The sequence below is a fragment of the Podarcis gaigeae genome (genome assembly GCF_964106915.1).
Source record: "Podarcis gaigeae genome assembly, chromosome: 12".
Classification (NCBI taxonomy): Eukaryota; Metazoa; Chordata; class Lepidosauria; order Squamata; family Lacertidae; genus Podarcis; species Podarcis gaigeae.
Window position 1 is genome coordinate 55519203 of NC_139688.1, and position 20872 is coordinate 55540074.

The 20872-nt window shown below is 48.1% G+C and overlaps 1 protein-coding gene and 1 long non-coding RNA gene across 2 annotated transcripts in view; one reads left to right on the top strand and one right to left on the bottom strand.

The window, feature by feature from the left end:
* TBX20 (T-box transcription factor 20) overlaps positions 1-2554 on the bottom strand; it is a 44556-nt gene extending 42002 nt beyond the window's left edge. Inside the window, exon 1 of the mRNA XM_083706375.1 lies at positions 2108-2554. Coding sequence (XP_083562501.1) covers positions 2108-2234 — 127 coding nt within the window. The 5' untranslated portion in view covers positions 2235-2554. The remainder of the gene's footprint in view (positions 1-2107) is intronic.
* Positions 1-20872, top strand: part of LOC310828717 — a 296140-nt gene that overhangs the window by 95175 nt on the left and 180093 nt on the right. The gene's annotated exons all lie outside the window — the stretch shown is intronic.

The window sequence follows — 20872 nt, forward strand, 5'->3', positions numbered from 1 at the left end:
AGGTGCATTATTTCTATTAATGGTTAAAGGGTGGGCTAGCTGACAGAGGGAAGAGGTGTGAAAAAAATTATAGTTAAGGGTTTCTGGGTAATGTTTCTTAAACAGCCATAAAAGAAACCCACACAAAGAGTTGAGCAATGATTTTATGAGAAGTATTTTTTGTTAAAGCTTCTGTAAGAGAAAATGATCTAAATACATAATGTACCTAAAGCTCAAAGTGCTGTAAAGGTCAAAATCAGCAAAATAGTATCTTAAAATAAACAGAGTGCAATAATTGTTTGATATTTTCCTTGTAACGTCCTTGGAGCAGATACATATTTACTCTTTTCTTAGGATATTCTGTAATTGAGGTACAATACAAGTCGACAAAAGTTATTTAAAACAAAACGCACAAAACTGTTCACATTCTCCACTATTTATCATTATCATTATTAATCACCTGCCCTTTACCCAAAAGGCGGGTTCCAACATTAAAACACAATATTTAAAAACAGTTTGAAATAATTTAGGTGGGTCCTAAAAAGCATACACATCGAGTGTCAAAAGCCAGGGTAAATTGGGTTGGGTATTTGGGTTGACGCACTAAACTTCTGGAATTAGAAGCAAGTTCTCTTACGAATCAAAATGGCTTATTTTCAGGTCAATGTGGAAAGTTTTACTAGAGAGTATGAAACTGTAGTCCTGGCGTGTTTATCAGAAAGCAAATCTTATTTACTCAGCGGGGGAATGTTTTAGGATAGGACGTCCATCCATGTAGGATAGCGCAGATTGACTTCAGAGGCTTTAAGGATCACAGTCAAAAATATGGGCTCCCTGCTGCGGATTGCAATTCAGGACCAGCGAAGTTTTGCCTTCGGCTTCAAAGGGATGTGAACGGAGTCTTTGTATTGGAAAGCAAATCCCATTTCTTTCAGACTCCTTAGCTTATGATCACCTCCTCCTAAATATATTTATCTGAAATTGGTCGGGTTTACTTTTATTTTTTAATGGCTTCCAGATTCAGAATCCCAGTGATTCCAGAGGACAAGTTTATTTTGAATACAAATTAATTCCAAAGGAGGGCCCATTTTCATCCTGAAGCAAATCATACCAAACTAAACGTGCTTGCCCAGCGATCCTGGGACTTCCTCCCAGCTAAATGTGCACAGGATTGCAGTTGTCTCCTGTGCAGCAAATGTTCACAGAATTTCGGGCTTCTTTTAAAAATATATATATATTGATTGCTAGTAATTACTTTAGCTGAATCTCCCTCTCCTTCAACTCTATCTCCCTAGTTTAAAAAGTTTACGAACAAACTGGGGAGAAGTGGTTCCCACTTAATCAGCTGGTCATTGGGCTGATTTTACAACTACAGCTGCGCCCCAATGTTTTCGGATGAAAAGTTTGTTTTCCGGATCGATGGCCTCTTTTGCCCGGAGAGAGGAAGAGCAGTCCAAGAAAACTCAACTTAGCAAAATCGTATCTGGTTTTTATTTCTGACCGGAGATACGGCACTGGGGCCAGATCCTGTATCTGATCCCTCTAAAACCAGCTTCTTCTTAAAAGGAAAACGATGTGTCGGATAATCGCAGCCTTTAAAGAACCACGGAACTCCCCGTCGTAACACCGGGATATTTAAATTGTTCTACCAGGCTACTTAGAAAAGCGTTTGCTTCCGTTGCCTTTTAAAACTTTCCACTGGGCGTTTGGAAGGCATCCTTGAAAACATCCCAGTCAAGGGGAAGTTGAACGCTCCAGTCCAATTTAGGAAAGGCATTCTCCCACCCCACGAATAATTATTGTTTTGGAAAGCTGTCCTTTCTAAACGTATCCTCCCGCCCCCACACACAGTTACTAGGGAGTAAGGCCCAATGAGCTGGGCGCCGCATTAAAACTGCTAACACATTTGCAAAACTAAGCAGGAACCTGTCTGTTTTCCTGCATTGCAGGGGCTACGCCTGGATGACCCTGGGGGTCCCTTCTATGATCCTATGACAGGATCACCCCCTCCCTCCATTCCCCCAAGCGATCACTCCAGCATCCCAGGCGGAAGCCCCTCTAGGCTGGGCAGGTGGCCTTGGAGAAGAGGACCCCCCGACGGCGCGTCCCTCCTTCTCCGGAGACTCACCCAGAGGCTTGATGGTGCTCTCGGCGCTCTCCTTCTCCTTGGAGCTCCCGCTGGACATGAGCGCGGCGATGGAGAAGGCGTTCGCCCGGGAGGAGAGCTGCGGCTTGGGGGAGGCGGTGTACTCCATGGTCTCGGAGCAGAGGACGGCACCCCCAAAAGAGTCAGATGGTCGCGCAGAGCCAGGCCGTTCCCTCCTGCTACGCAGACGGCTCCAAAGGAGAAGCAGTGAGGTGGAAGGAGCCCACGGGCTGAGGGATCGCGAGGCCAGAACTTTTTGCCAGACTCCCCAGGACGAGTCTGGAAGGTCAGGGAAGCGCGCGGGCGCAGTTTACGCGGCGACCATCGTTTTCCCTGCTCGCTGGATGGAGGCGAGGGAGAAGGAGAGCGCGCGCTTCGGTGCGGATGGAAGAGGCGTCTGCCAGGGCCGGAGGGCTCGCAATGAGATCCGCCTTCCTTCCTCCTCCGCCTTAATTCGCTGGCCGCCGAGATCCTATCGGCTGCCAGCCAATCAGAGCCTGCCCACGTCAGGCCTCGCTGATCCCACCGTAGAGGAAGGCAGAGCGCGCGGGAGGGCAAGCGCCGGGCTCTCCAAACTCGCCTTTTCTTTCAAGCCAACAGTTTAGTTCTGGGGAGGAAACTAGAGTTTGGAGAGGTCCCTTTTCGGGGTTTCAAGAGGGAGGGGGACCCTCCACGGAGGGCATCGGACCACCCCTATTCTGTGTTTCAGCCCACGCGTTTTGATTTCTCCATCTCCGGGCAGCTCGCTGGTTCCACGAGCGTTCAGGGTTTGCTCATCACGAAGTTGGTTTATTATGGGCCCAGTCACAATGCCACCCCCCAGCAGTGGCTAAATGTAATATGTGATATTATTGCACACAGGTGGTGTAGTGACAATAAAGGTTTATTATTGTTATTAAACTCAAGCAGACAATGATCTGGATTAGAAATGGCCAAAACTTGATTACAGATATAGGTGAATTTTTGGCTCAGGCACTGGGTGTATTCCAGCCCCCTACCCCGGACAATTTTTTTTAATTTTTTTTAGGTAAGGTAAGGTCCCCCCGAGTTCCTGCTCAAAACACCCCCTGTATATATCCACAACAAAGGTTCTTAACATTATGCTCTTTTGCCCTGCGTCCGTAAGGGGCCTTTAACCATTCCAAGGACTCTTCTGCCTGCACTGAAAACTGAAAAGGATTCAGACAACCGGAACTGCAAGGCCAGATCTCTGGTTCCCAGACTTCTTTGCTCCCCCCACCTCAACTTCTCCCCCTCCTTCCTGTCAAGTAGTACAGTGGTACCTCGGGTAAAGAACTTAATTCGTTCCGGAGGTCCGTTCTTAACCTGAAGCACCACTTTGGGGCGTCCTGCTGCTGCCGCGCCGCCGGAGCACGATTTCTATTCTCATCCTGAAGCAAAGTTCTTAACCCGAGGTACTATTTCTGGGTTAGCGGAGTCTGTAACCTGAAGCGTCTGTAACCCGAGGTACCACTGTACTGATCGCCGCTTTGACAGCCTACGGGACTCCTGGCTACTCCGACCCACTCGGTCCCCAGCAGGCCTAGTTCCCCACGAAGTGGCCGATCTGTGTCCGGATTGCACCACTCCAGGCTGAGGAGTTCCCATGACCTAATGCCCCTTGAAACGACAAGGCCGCGAGAGCTCCTTTTCCCTGAGGTCCAGTTCTGGATGTGCAGGTATCTCTTCCCCTTATGGAGGCGCCCCCGCCCGCAGACTGAATTGCAGCCAAGACACCGGCTCACCGGCTTAGGGAGAGCCAGGTCTTACCTCCACCGGCTCTCCATCAAGCACTTCCCTATACAGTGGTACCTCAGGTTACATACGCTTCAGGTTACAGACTCCGCTAACCCAGAAATAGTGCTTCAGGTTAAGAACTTTGCTTCAGGATGAGAACAGAAATCGTGCTCCGGCGGCGCAGCGGCAGCAACGGGAGGCCCCATTAGCTAAAGTGGTGCTTCAGGTTCAGAATAGTTTCAGGTTAAGAACGGATCTCCGGAACGAATTAAGTATTTAACCCGAGGTATTATTATCCTTTTCTCTTTCTCGCCCTTCAGCGATTTTGTCCTGTCTTCCGCCCGATCATGTGCAAGAGCGCTTGTTCTCAAAGGGGCTTCGGGATTTCGCGGCTCCACAGCCGCCGCACAATTTCCCTTCGCCCCTTTTGTTCAGAGGCGTAGCGGGGAATGACTGCAGCCCAGAAGAATGAATTTACTCTGCCCTAACTCTAAGGAACTCTCTTTGCGTACGCGGCGACGAATCTGCGTAAAAACGGACACGCCTGTCCTTTAACCACCTTGTTTCGGAAGCTGGACGTTTTCTGGCAACGCATTTCCTAGGGAAGAAAACGCCTTAAAAGCGATCTGGCTGCTCCAGTACCAGCTCTTCGGCTCCAAGGGTTGGTTCACGCGTCTCTTGATGGCTGAACCTGGCTTCTTGCACGTGCGAATGAACTGGAAGAGCTCTAACACCAGAGACAGTTGTGTCTGCTTTGTTCCTTCGGCTGTGTGCATGCTGTACACTTAAGAGCGCATTTAAAGCACACTTGCCCTAAGTCATCATAGGAACCGCAGTTTGCTCAGAATGTTGGGAATTGTAGCTGTGGGGTAAACTACAACTCCCAGGAATCTTTGGGTGGGAGAAGCATATGCTGTCCCGTTTTTCTTTCCTGCTAGGGTCCATACCCATTCATTCAGGTCCAAGTGATGGCAGAGGGCTATGTGAATCAGTTCCAAGAGGCGCTGGGACTTAGTCCCGACCGCTGCCTGCAAACTATGGATGTGTTTGTGTGTGTGTGAATCGCACTATACAAACACGCGTGGTTTTTTAAATTGTTATTATTTACTCTTCCCATTCCTTATAGCAAAAACACAAATATCTTCGCTGCTTTTGAGAGCCGATTCACACTAAATTAGACCCCTCTTTGTCTATACAGTGGTACCTCGAGTTACATACGCTTCAGGTTACATACGCTTCAGGTTACAGACTCTGCTAACCCAGAAATATTACCTCAGGTTAAGAACTTTGCTTCAGGATGAGAACAGAAATCGTGCTCCGGCGGCGCAGCGGCAGCGGGAGTCACCACTGGCTAAAGTGGTGCTTCAGGTTAAGAACAGTTTCAGGTTAAGAACGGACCTCCAGAACGAATTAAGTACTTAACCTGAGGTACCACTGTACTGTCTTTTTCTAACGGAATGAGGTTAAGATAATGCGGCCGATCTCAAATATGCTTCTTACTTTGGAATGAGGTTTGTTTTGCTTTTACTTCCAGCGAGATTTCCTTCCAAGGCAGCGTATTTTGGATCGGCGCCGGAGAGGGCAAGCTTCGAGCCACTTACTCCGGAACAATCCCACAGAAATCTTACTTGAAAATAAGTGGTGTGAGGCTCCCCCCCCCCCACACTCCCACCCCTATTCAAAGAAACCCGGTTGAAGTGGTCGTTCAAGGGTTTCTCAATGCGGTCCCCTCGCTGCGCTATTTGGGAGTTTGCTTCCGACTAAATAGGCTTAGGATGGCGCCACGCGCCTGTGAGCAGTGAACTCAGCCCCACGGGGGCATCAGCCCCACAGGTGGCAGCAGTGCTCCCTTCCACGCAGGCAGTGTGCGAGAGATCCTGAAGGCTGCTCACTTTCACCCACAGCTCTGCGCTGCGTTTACGCACATTGACCTTCCCAGCTGCCCCATGCGTAAATGGACCCAGAATCACTTCAGCACCCGGATCCAAATCCCCAAAAAGCGGGTCCCCTTTGACTAAAGCCGATGGGCGTCCATTGGGCCAAACCGGATTAAATCCGAGGAATTAGCCTTCTTGTGACACCCCACCCCCACCCCTGCGATTCCCTCGACTAATATAGGAACGCGCATGTTTCAACGGATGCTCCGTAAACCTTTCTGATTTGTTCCTCGGGTGTCTCATAGGTTGTAATATATCCACGCACCGTATTTGGATCGAGGTCGGGACTATCTATAAGAGGCCATCGGTAGAAAGCGTCTGTATAAACGATTCGCATCCTAAGATTTTAGTTTAGTTTATTTTTCCTTTGCAAGATTTAATTAACATGCACTGAACACCAAACTAAATTTGTTTTAAGAGCATGCACTGTTTAACTCTGGGAAGACTAAATCGTCTCCTCTACCTATGATTTCAAAAGTAGGTCGACAAAAATTGCGCTTTTTCCTTCTTTTTTCTTTAAAGGTCAGCATATGCTTTCCCTGGAGGTCAGTTTGGACTGCGATCCTAACCAGATTAAGCCGACGGTCTCAGTTTTCTTGAGATCAAGTGGCTGCGACTCGCAGGCGCTAAGCGACATTGAGGACCTTTGTGTCAGTTTCACTTCTTTTCTCCAATTGTACAGTGTAAAAACCCAACCCTAAATCCGGACTGGAGTGCAATCCTATGCACACTTCTTTGAAAGTGAGACCCTCTCAACTCGGTGGGACTTGCATCGGAGAAGATAAACACGAAATCGGACTGTTAAACTTCAGCGCCTCCCCCCCCCCCCCAGTTTTTTGGGAACAGGCTTGCTTGAACTCCGTGGGACTTGCTTCCCAGTAAAAACGGATTAAGGTCAGGCTGCATTATTAAATTGGAGTATAGGATGCTGGTTGTTTCTTGAAAGTGCCATCAGCGAAAACCCGCATCAGCTTCCATTCCTCAGTTTTACTGACTTGGGCAAGTGTTGCCCCGCCCCCATAAGCAGAAACTGATATCTTTCTCCAGCTAAAACCCGTGTCTTCCTTCGCAAAAGCTTCCCAGAATTGCAGGCGCTGGAATGTATCTGGGAAGTGTGAGACATTTTCCCTGTTGCAGCCTTGCGAACTAGTGAGTTTTGGAATTCTGTGTTTATAAATCGGATCCACACATCAGTTAAGTCATCTGGCTTGACCTTAAATGCATAACTAACTCTTCCGGTCCTAAACAGAAGTGTATTATCAGACTGTCTTCGGTTGCCAGAGGTGCCCGCTCGTCTGCAGTCACTTTGCCTGTCTGTTCAGAAGCAAAACCTCTCGGCGTTCATTAGGACTTCTCAGAGAAAGTAAACGTGTGAGAGGCTGAACCCGAAAGCACGCCGGCTCCCCTGGCCTTCGTTTATTTTGCATTTCTAGCGCTTAAGTACTGCTAATAATTGTAAAATAATTGCATGGGGTGTGTGGTTCTGGAAGGAAAATGAGATTCGAGGTCGAAGCTTCCTTTTCCTTCAGCAGAACAGGATTGCAATCTGGTTTAGCCAGCTCTCTTAGCCCTGGGACCTAGGAAAGTGCAGATCGCCTTTGAGCATGTGCAGAGTGTTGTTACTGACCTTTGACCAAACTCATCCAACCGCCCCTTTTCCCGTTTATTAGAAAAAGAAAACTGCCAGCTTCCTGGCACCTCTCTTAAAGGAAAGAGTTCCACACCCAGGTTGAATGTATTTCATCTCCCTCCGGGATTGGCCAAGATAAATCCCTTAGACTGATTTTAAAAAATGGATACCGCTTCGGGGAGCTTTGGGGTTTTCACTCTCCACTTTAACAACCTGAACCTGCTGGAAGCAGAAGCGCCCTTTTCAGAAACGCGCCGTTGCGAATTATAAGGTTGCCGGATGGTGCCATCCACAACCAGCGTAACCCTTCCGTTTGCAGCGAAATTGGTTTCCAGCACGACCCTGAGTACGATCCCACCAAATCTGGGCACACATTTCAAATTCCATTGGCTTCAATGGGAAGAGGAAAGCGCGCACTTTAAGGCTTCAATCCTATACACATTTACTGAACGCAGAGTTCGAGCGCCAGCAGTAAAGATCTGAAATCGATGGGGCTTAAAGCACGCTTCTTTCCACAGAAATGGGTCTCATTGAGTTTAAAGGCCTTACTCCCAGGTAAGGGGGCATACTCTGCATTTAGCAGGGCCGTGGGAGTTGCTTTTGAAATGGGTCCAAAAGCATGGCTACAACCTAACCTACAATGAACCTGACCAACTTTCAGGAGACTTTCACTTTCCAGGGGTGATCCGGGCCTTTCCTTCAGCGGGTTCAAGTCGAGCAAGAGGGCGGGAGATCCACAGGATCCACAGAACTGAATAGAGCTGAATAAGCAGATCACCTAAAAATCTGGTCTGAGGCACGACCCCCAGACCCCCCCTTTCTTCAGACGCCTTTTTGCCTTCCTTATATAGACAGGAAAACCCCCCAAGAGAGGAGGTGGGGAAGAGAAATTCCTTTAGCTGCCAAAGCCTGTTCCTTAAGGAAACAACTGGAGCCGGCCTGGTGGCTTAAGTTCCTGGTAGTGCTTTGTGGAGGCGCCGCCTCTCTGCAGCTCGGACAGGTCCCAAACACGTCCTCTTCTTCCAAACTGCATTTCGGTACTACTGCGCGTTAACCGACCCACAAGAATTATCACCGCCTGGTCAATCTGCATTTCCAGTTTATTCCAATTTATTGCTATTCTGTTAGCCACTGTTAGCACATGGATAGATAGTAATATATCCATGATTAGTCGGAAGTAAATCCCACCGAATTCAGTGGCTTCCTTAAGTGTCTTCTGGATTACCAGGGATGCTAAGGAGGTGACGATGCCTCCGGAACAGTGCGATCCTAGCTATGTTTACAACAACAACAACAACAATAATTTATTTGTACCCCGCCCATCTAGCTGGGTTTCCCCAGCCACTCTGGGCGGCTTCCAACAAAGATTAAAAATGCCACGCATTAAAAACTTCCCTGAACATCTTCAGATGTTTCATCTGCCTTCAGATGTCTTCTAAACGTCAGGTAGTTGTTTATCTCTTTGACATCTGATGCGAGGGCGTTCCACAGGGCGGGCGCCACTACCGAGAAGGCCCCCTGCCTGGTTCCCTGTAGCTTTGCTTCCCGCAGTGAGGGAAACAAATCCCAGTGAATTCCACGAGAGTAACCAAATGGTGCGATCCTAACCCCACTTACCTCGGGAGTGAGCCCCCACTGAATTCAGTAGGATTTGTTTCTGATGAGATATGGTTAGGATTGCGCTGTATGTATGATGTGATCTTCCGGAGATCTGGGGTAACCCCAGAAGACTATTTTGCCACACGACATCTGTACTGTGTGATAAACTCACCTGCCAGACGATGGAGATTAGCAAAGCACACTTGAGTGATGGAACTCAACTCGGATCTCTGGTGGGATTTCTAACTCTGGCTAGAATTTATTCCTTTATTCACTTCCTTGCTTTTATAGCCCACCTGATCAAGGTGTCTCGCATGGTTCTTCCCTTGCGAGGTTGGTTGAGCGGCAGTTACTGGCCCAAGATCACCCACTGAGCTTCAGGGCCGAATGGGAATCTGAACCCTAGTCTCCCAGGTCTCAGTCCCACGTCCTGGCTCTCTGGTGTGGGCTTTAGATCTCCGGGATTCCACCCCCAACACATCAGCACATCACGGATCCATAACATGCCCTCAAGGAAGCAATCCCCATTTTCTTCTATGGGGCTCAGTTCCTATGTAGCTTTACAGCCTCAATGTAAATAAAAAATCTCCTGACAGCACAAACAATTTTAGCAAATGTTTCCTCCTTTTCTACCCTCAGCCAGTGGGGGGTTAACAGGGCACTGCCATTCTTACGCACACCCAGTTTCCTCAGGCTCAAGATGGGTATAAAACTTGAATTAGTAGGCTCAGAGACCTCCCTGTTTTCTGCTCCATCAGTCTCAATGGGCACCAGCTGCCATTGCCCTAAATCCTATTTTTAGAGGGCAAGTCACAGGTCTTGTGCGGGCTGATCTTGCGCATAGTTTACTGCGAAGAGGATTCCATTGTGATGAAAGGAAGCTACTTTATAATGCGATAGGAGGGCTGGTGCTTTTGGTTAGAGTCTTGTGGCAACCTCAATTTCAACGTGACATGCGTTGTGAACAGCCCTGAGATCTACGGATGAAGGGCGGTATACAAATTTAACAAATAAATAAGAATAAAACAAGCTTTGGAGGACTTCCTACCCACTTCACCGGATGCCTGAAGCGCTATCCAGAGCACAGACAGTGATAGTTACACACTTACCGGCGGTAATTCACAAAACAGTTTTTGGTGACGGACTTCTTGCCCAATTAACGCGTATAATTCGCTAAAACTGGCGCACGCGCTTCCCATTCAATAAGCCGAAAACCGGCGTCCTAATCCCACCCCATCAACGCTGAATCTCACTAGGGCAACCCCGGGTCAGATTTCAGATTAATCTACTTTACAGGGTTGTAGCGAGGGTCGAACTGGAGGGAAAGAACAGTGTAATGTTGAATGCCAATTCTGTCTCCAAGCAACACTGGCATTAGTTCAAAACTTCCTCCCTCTTCCCTGCTACCGTGCAGCCATTCGCTCCCTTTCCATCTCAAGAGAAGGCAGGATAACCTTATCCAATGTGCTCAAGGTCAAGCGCTGCTCATCCTCCTGTAGACCTCGCCTCATCTGCATTAACCCCGCGGCTTGCAAGTGCAGCGGAGAAGAGAGATAGGTGTGAAGAAATCTCTGGTCCAGGTCAAGCCTTGATCCTGTTTGCAGGACACTAAGTTGCACTGGTCCCATCACCTCCTGGCAAATAGAAGGGGAAGAAATGGAGGCAGTGAGAGATTTTACTTTCTTGGGCTCCATGATCACTGCAGATGGTGACAGCAGTCACGAAATTAAAAGATGCCTGCTTCTTGGGAGAAGGGCAATGACAGGCCTAGACAGCATCTTAAAAAGAGACATCACCTTGCCAACAAAGGTCCGTATAGTTAAAGCCATGGTTTTCCCATTAGTGATGTATGGAAGTGAGAGCTGGACCATAAAGAAGGCTGATCGCTGAAGAATTGGTGCTTTTGAATTATGGTGCTGGAGGAGACTCTTGAGAGTCCCATGGACTGCAAGAAGATCAAACGCATCCATTCTTAAGGAAATTAGCCCTGAGTGCTCACTGGAAGGACAGATCGTGAAGCTGAGGCTCCAAGACTTTGGCCACCTCATGAGAAGAGAAGACTCCCTGGAAAAGACCCTGATGTTGGGAAAGATGGAGGGCACAAGGAGAAGGGGGCGACAGAGGACGAGATAGTTGGACAGTGTTCTCGAAGCTACCAGCATGAGTTTGACCAAAATGCGGGAGGCAGTGGAAGACAGGAGTGCCTGGCGTGCTCTGGTCCATGGGGTCACGAAGAGTCGGACACGACTAAATGACTAAACAACAACAATAACAAGTTGCGCTGTGATCATCAGTGGGCTTACCCACAACAAAGGATACAAACCTTGCTATCTCCCACCCTACCATCCTCATATCATTTGGAAGTGAAGCCCGGTTAGATCAGTCCCACAAACTCTCCAGAGATTTGGAGTTAAAGAAGGCAGACAGAACTTCTTCCGTGTAGTAGGAAGAGAGGCGCCTTCCCTTCACCCTAAGTTTCTCAGCTCTCATTATTGCTCCCTTTAATAGTAATCGTAGGTGGTGGGTGCCGAGAGAAATGAAGCCAAAACTGGACGTCTGTGTAACACCGGATAATTTGGTATGCTCATTGAACCCCGCGTTTCCAAAAATAAATGTTGAGCCCACCATAACCACAATAGCATTAAAACAACAGACACTGCAATCACAACAAACATCAACACAGTAGCATGTAATAAAGCAAACAGCAACTATTAATGCAATTAATAGTTAATAAAGCCATAGAGAAGCATCTGAATATTCCGGAAGCATCAGGCTTGAAATGGTAAAATTTTTATTTAGGGGAGGGGATTAAAGCGGCAGCCCCCCCAAAAAAAAGCCTTATGAGGACTGCGCACGCTCAGTCACCACAGGAGGTTGATTGACAGGGTGGAAATACAGACAACGAGAAGTGGAATTGTTTGCTGGCTGGTTGGGAGCAAACAGGGGCGCCGACTTATAAAAAATATTGGGGGGGCCCATACTGGGGTCCTGCCCCGGGAAGTTTTCTAAGATCCGCTCCCGGCCCGTTGCTGCTGCTGCCGCCCGCCTCGTGGCCCCCTCGCCAGCTGAGGGAGGGAGAGAGACCGAGAAGGAGAGAGATGCGTGGTGGGCAAGGCAAGTGCCCGCCGCGCCTCGCCTCCCACCGCCCCTCGTGCCGGCCGCCCCCTCCCCTCCCTGCCCCGCCCGCACTCGCTCGCTCGCCCTCCTCACCCCAGCTCTTGGCCGTTCGCCCCAGGAACTCGCCGCTGTTGGGGTTGTAGATGAACCTCCGCCACTCGGCCATAGACTGGCTGAAGGGCTTCTCCTCCTCCTTGGCCATAGCGCGCGCGAGAGAGAGAGAGAGAGAGAGAGGCTGGAAAGAGAGAGGGAGCTCGGCGGTTCGCGGGCGGCGGTTTTTCCCCTGCCGAAACAACAGCGGCTCCTCAGAACCGCTAAGTAACTCTCCCTCAGGCGCCCGGCGGGAGAGCAGAAGAGAGGAAAAGGAAAGAGGGGCTGGGCCAGTCGCACGCACCGAGCAAAACTACTCGCGCCGCCTCTTTTACTACCGTAATAATTATTTGTTTTAACTCATTACTGAATGTATTTTAAAAGGTAACTATCATCAAACAAGGAAAATAAAAAATACCAACATAATTTTGTGATTTTACAAAGCATAATATAACTACCGTATTTTTCGCTCTATAACACGCACCTGACCATAACACGCACATCGTTTTTAGAGGAGGAAAACAAGGGGAAAAAACATTCTGAATGAAACAGTGGATGTATCATTTTTGTGCTTCATGCTGTGGCCACAGACATGTGATCTGATGGTGAATTTGGGGTGACCCAATGCAAAAATCCTCAGGATCCATGTGGATCCATGTTTTGTAACCACGTTTTTGCACCATTGCAGCCCCAGGCAACAGTGGGTGCGTGATTTTGGGGGGGGGGCAGGCTGTAGCCATGGACATGCTATGTGCTCTGATGGTGAATTTGGGCTGACCCAATGCAAAGATCCTGAGGATCCATGTGGATCCATGTTTTGTAACCATGTTTTTGCACCATTGCAGCCCCAGGCAACAGTGGGTGCGTGATTTTGGGGGGGCAGGCTGTAGCCATGGACATGCTATGTGCTCTGATGGTGAATTTGGGCTGACCCAATGCAAAGATCCTGAGGATCCATGTGGATCCATGTTTTGTAACCACGTTTTTGCACCACTGCAGCCCCAGGCAACAGTGGGTGCGTGATTTTGGGGGGGCAGGCTGTAGCCATGGACATGCTATGTGCTCTGATGGTGAATTTGGGCTGACCCAATGCAAAGATCCTGAGGATCCATGTGGATCCATGTTTTGTAACCACGTTTTTGCACCATTGCAGCCCCAGGGAACAGTGGGTGCGTGATTTTGGGGGGGCAGGCTGTAGCCATGGACATGCTATGTGATCTGATGGTGAATTTGGGCTGACCCAATGCAAAGATCCTGAGGATCCATGTGGATCCATGCTTTTTAACCACATTTTAAGTGGGGAGGGAAGGAAAAACACAGAAGGGACACGGAGCAGGAGAGGGGTGTGCAGAGAAGCAGCTGGCTAAGAATGCAGGAGAGGGGTATAACAGGAGGAGGGAGGAAAGGAAGGCAAAAGTTTTCCCTCACCTACCCACCCAAGTCAGCCAGCTCGCGCGCTCTCTCGCTCTCTCTCTCTCCCTCCTGCACGGAGCACAGAGACACACTCTGCTTTCCCTCTGCCTGGAGGGGAGGGGCTTTCCCTGCTCTTTGTTCCGTTTGAGCAAACACAGCAAGGAAACAGAGCAGGGTGGGCAGTAAGACCCTGAGGCAGAATGCCGGAAAAATACGGTAATAATTTTCTTAAATTATTGGGGGGGCGGAGCCCCCCCAAACGAATTTTTGAGGGGGCTCGGGCCCCCTCAGGCCCCATGGAGTCGGCGCCTATGGGAGCAAACGTGAACAGAGCGTTCCGATCGGGAGGTGGGAAAACCGCTTAGATTGATTGTAAACCGCTCGCGTTGCTTGCGACCCGCTTAGAGGTTTGATTACAATAAAGCGGTAAAATTTGTAAAACAAAACAGATTGCAACATGTTGTGGCAGGTGCCACGCGTTATACAGGACGATGGTCCAGAGATGTTTAGTAAGTCCCAACAGAAGTTGAGCGCCAAGACTTGGACGGCGGAGGCAGTGCGGTGTAGTGGTTAGAGTGTCAGACTAGGAGACCAGGGTTCGGACCTCCGCTTGACCATGGAACCCCTTCGGCCAACCACTGCCTCTCAACCTATCCTACCTCGCAGAGTTATTGTGGGGGATTAAATGAGGGGGAGGGAAAGTCATGCGTGCCACCTCCAGCTCCTTGGAGAAAAAGGCGGGATATATATGCGTTATATAAATTAAATAAATAAATGTCAGGTTTTGGAAAGGCGTAAGTCCAAGCATCACACCCTAAACCAGTCGTATAGAGCGGGATGGGAGCTTGGGTGACGCAAGGCAGGATCCTTAGGGAGCGCGCAATCGGGCTCGGGAGCCCTCGTTCCGTGCGCAAGCGTGCCTTTTGCGCAGCCCGGTTTGTTTCGACGGGGCTTTCGCAGGAGAATCCCCCGCTGCCTTTTCGGAAAGCCCAGACAGATCTAGATCCTCCTGACCCTGTTCTGAAAGTCTCTGTCCCCCCCCCCCCCGCCGCCCCCAGGCGTCTCGCCATCTGCGCGAGACTTTGGCGACCTCTATCCAATTTCACCGCCCGCGCCCCTTCAATGTCACCTCCTTCTCAGCCGAGGTGTCTTCTTTGCAGCGCAAAGCGAGGCGCTCTTAAACCCATTAGGCATCTCCCCGATGCAAATCCGAGGGTGGAAAGAGGGGGAAATGCTCGATTAAGACCCGAGGGTTGACAATTAGATTATAGTCCAATTGCCAGCGGATAATGTGCTAAAAGCTTTCGCGCTTAGTGTAACTCCTTCCTGAGAATTATTCACACTTTGCCGGCTCCCGCGGGCCAGGCGAGGGGAGGAGAGGGAGCCAGGGCCGGGCCTCCGACGGCGACGGCCTGCCATCGACCGAGAGTCGAAGCTATGGAGCGCAAACGTCGTAGGAAGGGTGGACCTGCTAAGCGAAACGCGCGTAACGTATGAACGCGGGCGTAGAACAAGATGCCCAGCTCAGGTCAACACAAACACCGGACCTATAGTGTATAGAACAAGTTCTGATCATAGGGAGTAGAAGCGCAACACATATTTACTAGAGAATAAGCCTATTGGACACAGTGAGACTTACATTTGAGTAAACATGCCCAGGATTGTACCTTAAAGCATCTCTCTCTCTCTAAGCTAGAGCTGGCTCCTTGTTCTACCTATATAGTCAAAGCGAGCCAGAATTCAGCAGGCACTGTGTGTCTCCACGGGTGTAAATGAAATAGTTTTAACATACACACCTTACAGCAGAAGCTCATTCAAAGCGTGCACACAGAATCCTGGGAACTGTAGTTTAAGGGTCCTAACTTGTAGTGGGTGAACTATAGTTCCCAGGATTCTTGGGGTGCGTGGTTGGGCAATGTGCTTTTCATGTGTGGTGTGTGCGCAGCCACATGGGACCAGCACTATCCAACCAAAGCGAAGTACAGTGGTACCTTGGGTTACACAAGCTTCAGGTTACATACGCTTCAGGTTACAGACTCCGCTAACCCAGAAATATTACCTTGGGTTAAGAACTTTGCTTCAGGATGAGAACAGAAATCGTGCAATGGCGGCGCAGCAGCAGCAGCAGCAGGAGGCCCCATTAGCTAAAGTGGTCTTCAGGTTAAGAACAGTTTCAGGTTAAGAACAGACCTCCAGAATTAATTAAATACTTAACCCGAGGTGCCACTGTACTTTTAAAGCAGCTTCCATTCAGCTCAGAATATGAATCATTGGAAACGATGGAACTTCATGCAACAGGGACAGCGGCACACTTAGGTGAGTTTGACTCCACTGCTTGCTTTAGATGGCAATGTAAATTTAAAAATATGGTAAGTGGGCAACTCCGCTACATTTTTTTTTTTTTTTTTGCGGGCAGGTTTCGGAAGCGTCCTCATTTCCTGCTCATTCTGCTGAGTGGGGCTCATTTGCTGATAGGTTTATAAAAAAATGTGAAGGCCCATGAGCTTGAGCTGCCGCAGTACATACAAAGCTGAAATCTGGGACGTATGGCCTATGGCTACATACTCTCCACTCTTTGAAAGCCACCCCGCCCAAAACAACAACAACATGGGAACTGCAGTTTACCCCAGTGCTACAATTCCCAGCACCCTTAATAAAAAAACAGCTCTGAGGGTTCTTTGGAGGAAGTAATGTGCTTTAAAAGGATAGTGTGCACACTGTGGTATACTACTTGGGTCAGGATCCTCCTTCAACCTGGTGTCCTCTAGACATTTTGAGCTAGAACTCCCATTGGGCTCAGGCACCAGAATACTCACTTTCTGATAAAGAGTTATTTCACCTTGTTGAGGCTGAGTCCCCTCTGTCACTACAGAAACAGCTCAGGAATCAGTGTGGGTAATTTTCTTTTGCCTTTTTAAAGTAATCCCTGTTGATCTCAAGGAGAAATTCGTTCTTCTAAGTGATCTGTTTAGGTTTGGGGTGCCAGGTACCGACTGGTTAACCGGGCAAGAGCCCCCTCCCCAGGTTAAAGGTCACTTCCTGAAAGTGTGAGTGGAATTGACGTGGGAGAAACTGTCTGGATGTGGAATGCTATGGAAGACGAACGTTACTTGGAGGCATATACTGTATCCTCAACAGAACACCCCATGTCAAGCTGCTCAGAAGTAAATCCCAATGATTTCAGTGAGACTGACTCCCAGGAAAGTGAGCATAATAGGGCTGCAGCCTAAACGAGACTGAGTCCCAAGTCAACATTGTTAGGATCCCACGAGATGACCAGGGATTGTGGTTGGAGTAAAATAAAAACAGTCTGCCGACACATCATGCATTTAAAGCACACTCTTTCCCCAAGAACTGTGGCTTTTCAACAGAGAATTATGACCCTTAGTTTGAAAGGATTTAGTTTATTTTAAAAAAATTATTACTTTTCCAACAATTTAAACACTACAAAACAAAATGAACAATACAATACAATACACAAACACTACCTAACATAACATAAAAACACTACATAACACTAACACATTAGACTAACAAAACAAAATAAAAACAGTTTAAAAAACATCAATCAATTTCAATATCTTATCTTTCATTCACTTATTTCAATGACCTCCTCACACCTCCCTTTTTGTATTCCACTTCTGTTAATTTTTTCAGCAATTCCTTTCCATCTTCCTCTGTTTTCTATCCTATAATTATCTTAACATATTCTAACCTTATTTTTCCTTTAGTACTCTAATAATCTAATTATACTTCATTCCTTATAACATTTCTACTAAAGCCATATATCTCCATTCCCACATTTTTCTAACATTCATTAATTTTACAATATTTCTGTAAATAGTCTTTAAACTTTTTCCAGTCTTCTTCCACCGACTCTTCTCCCTGGTCTCAGATTCTGCCAGTCATTTCCGCCAATTCCATATAGTCCATCAACTTCATCTGCCATTCTTCCCGGGTGGGTAAATCCTGTGTCTTCCAAAAAGGATTTAGTTTATCCCGTTGGCCTATCAGCACCAGCCTTGGCTTTTCTATCTAGAGTAAGTCTCCAAATATAATACATCACCAATTTCCTTTCACAGTCGCCGTTACGCGCGCGAAATTCAAGATGCAACCGCTTCTCTCTTCGCAAAAGACTGAACTTCTAGAGACTGGGAAGGGAGGAGAGACTTGAAGAAAGGCAAATCTGGGAGACGCCGATCCACAAGGACATGGGCGTGGGAAAAGGCGCCTCGCCATCTTTCCCCTAGGCAAAAAATATCCCCACAAACAGGAACTGTTTTGGGTAATTGGACACCACGGAAGCAGACATGGAACACCTGTTTGGGCACATGTGCGTAGCCAAGGGGGGGGGGTGTTAGAGAGGGCCAGTTACCCCCATCAATCAAAATGCATAGATAACTGAAGTTCTGCCTCCCCCCAATCCTAGCCACGCCCATGTTTGTGCAGGTGCCGGTTAGCATTTGTTTGGCGATCAAACAATTCCCTCCCCCTTCTACCTGGCCAAAGGTAGGTTCCCCCACCCGCCTTGCAAATTGGTGGATTTTAAAGATCCTGCGTCCTGCCAAATCAGGCTAGCTCGAGGGGAACGGGAAGAGCGCAGGGCTGCTTGCACCTTCCCCATCCACCTTTCTCGCTTGCCCCCCCACCCAGCCTTGCCCCGCCCCTTTAGGTAACGCCCCGCCCACTCTGCCCCGGACTGGCGGCCAGTCAGAAGAGCCGAGAACTGCCGCGGCCCCCGCACTTGTTGCAATGTGAGTCTAAAGCGCAAGAGGTGCACCGGCGACTGCCTGGCCTTCTCCCTCCTTGCGTTGCCTAATCGGTCCCATTATCAGTCCGCTTTTGGGGATGGCGCCAGAGGAGCTTTGCCCCCATTAGCAAATCCCAGCTCTGGTCACAAAATATCTAGCAAAGGCAGCAGCTTCCTCAGCGCGACCCTTCTAACCTCTCGAGGTCCCAGCGCTGGCAATTTGCTTCCTCGGCAGAAGCAGTTGATTGAGTCTGGACCAAAGCTTGTTGTTGTTGTTTAGTCGTGTCCGACTCTTCGTGACCCCCTGGACCAGAGCACGCCAGGCACTCCTGTCTTCCACTGCCTCCCGCACTTTGGTCAAACTCATGTTTGTAGCTTCGAGAACACTGTCCAACCATCTCATCCTCTGTCGTCTCCTTCTTCTTCTGCCCTCCATCTTTCCCAGCATCAGGGTCTTTTCCAGGGAGTCTTCTCTTCTCATGAGGTGGCCAAAGTATTGGAGCCTCAGCTTCAGGATCTGTCCTTCCAGTGAGCACTCAGGGCTGATTTCCTGAATGGATAGGTTTGATCTTCTTGCAGTCCATGGGACTCTCAAGAGTCTCCTCCAGCACCGTAATTCAAAAGCATCAATTCTTCGGCGATCAGCCTTCTTGATGGTCCAGCTCTCACTTCCATACATCACTACTGGGAAAACCATGGCTTTAACTATACGGACCTTTGTTGGCAAGGTGATGTCTCTGCTTCTTAAGACGCTGTCTAGGTTTGCCATCGCCTTTCTCCCAAGGAGCAGGTGTCTTTTAATTTCGTGACTGCTGTCACCATCTGTAGTGATCATGGAGCCCAAGAAAGTAAAATCTCTCACTGCCTCCATTTCTTCCCCTTCTATTTGCCAGGAGGTGATGGGCCCAGTGGCCATGATCTTCGTTTTTTTGATGTTGAGCTTCCAAATTTGCTGGCATATTGAGTGTAGCACCTTAACAGCATCATCTTTTAAAATTTTAAATAGTTCAGCTGGAATATCATCACTTCCACTGGCCTTGTTATTTGCAGTGCTTTCTAAGGCCCATTTGACTTGACTCTCCAGGATGTCTGGCTCAAGGTCAGCAACCACACTACCTGGGGTGTACGAGCCATCCATATCGTTCTGGTGTAATTCCTGGACCAAAGCTACCCCCTTTTTTTGTTTCCGTCCTTACAGCTGGGTCGATTTAAACCTTGGCTCTGTGCAGGGCCCTGAGCGAGGACAAAATTGCCCCCCCCTCCTGGGCATGGTCGGCCAATTGGTGCCAAAGAAGGACAGAACTTTCTTCATGTATGCAACAACAGCAGCAAGAATACTCATCGCGAAGTATTGGAAGACACAAGATTTACCCACCTGGGAAGAATGGCAGATGAAGTTGATGGACTATATGGAACTGGCGGAAATGACTGGCAGAATCCGAGACCAGGGAGAAGAGTCAGTGGAAGAAGATTGGAAAAAGTTTAAAGATTATTTACAGAAATATTGTAAAATTAATGAGCTTTAGAAAAATGGTGGAATGAAGTTATACGGCTTTGGCAGAAATGTTATATGGAACTACGGTAGGTACAGATAGATTGTTAAGGTATTAAAGGGGGGGAAAATCAGGTTAGAATATGTTAAGATTAATTTTAGGACAGAAAATAGATGAAGATGGAAAGGACTTGCTGAAATAGATAATTGAAGTGGAATACAAAAAGGGAGGTGTGAGGAAGTCAATGAAACAAGTGAATGAAAGTTAAGATTGAAAATATTGGAAGTGTTTTTAATTGTTTTTGTTTTGCTTTGTTAATTCAATGTGTCATGTAGTGTTTTTGTTTTTGTATTTTATTATATTGTTATGTTTAATTTTTAATTTTATTTTTTTGTAATTTCTAAACCCTTAATAAATATTATTTAAAAAAACAAAAACAAAATTGCCCCCCCAATTCTTATTTTCGCAGTTTTCCCGCCCCATCTCCCCTTCTGTGCATGCTCTCAAGTGTGCTGTTTTGCACCCCTTCGGCTCGGCACTGGGGGGGGGACCACCCACACTACCCTAAATCCCACGCTGCTTTGTGGGTGGAGACCAGGCCAAAGAGCTTATCAGATCATTGGCCCATCTAGTTCCATATTATCTAGGCTGAGTAGTGCTGGATCTCCAGGGTTTTGGACACAGGATGGTGGACACAAACGTCTTTGACCAGGACACAGAACTTTAGCCTCATTAAATGGGTGTGTGCTTCCTATGTAGTGAAAACCAACACATTCTCTGACTATGGATACTTAGGCAGCCAAAATAGAACCAGCCACAAAGCTAGGGCAGCAGACTCAGGGGAACCCAAAGATTGTAAAAAAAAAAGGGAGGGTTGTGGGTGTAAAATACCCTAAGGAGGAAATCAACCCCCAAAGAACACACCGAGGACAGAACAATGCTCAGTGGCTATGCAATACTCATGGAGAATTTTAAAAAGCA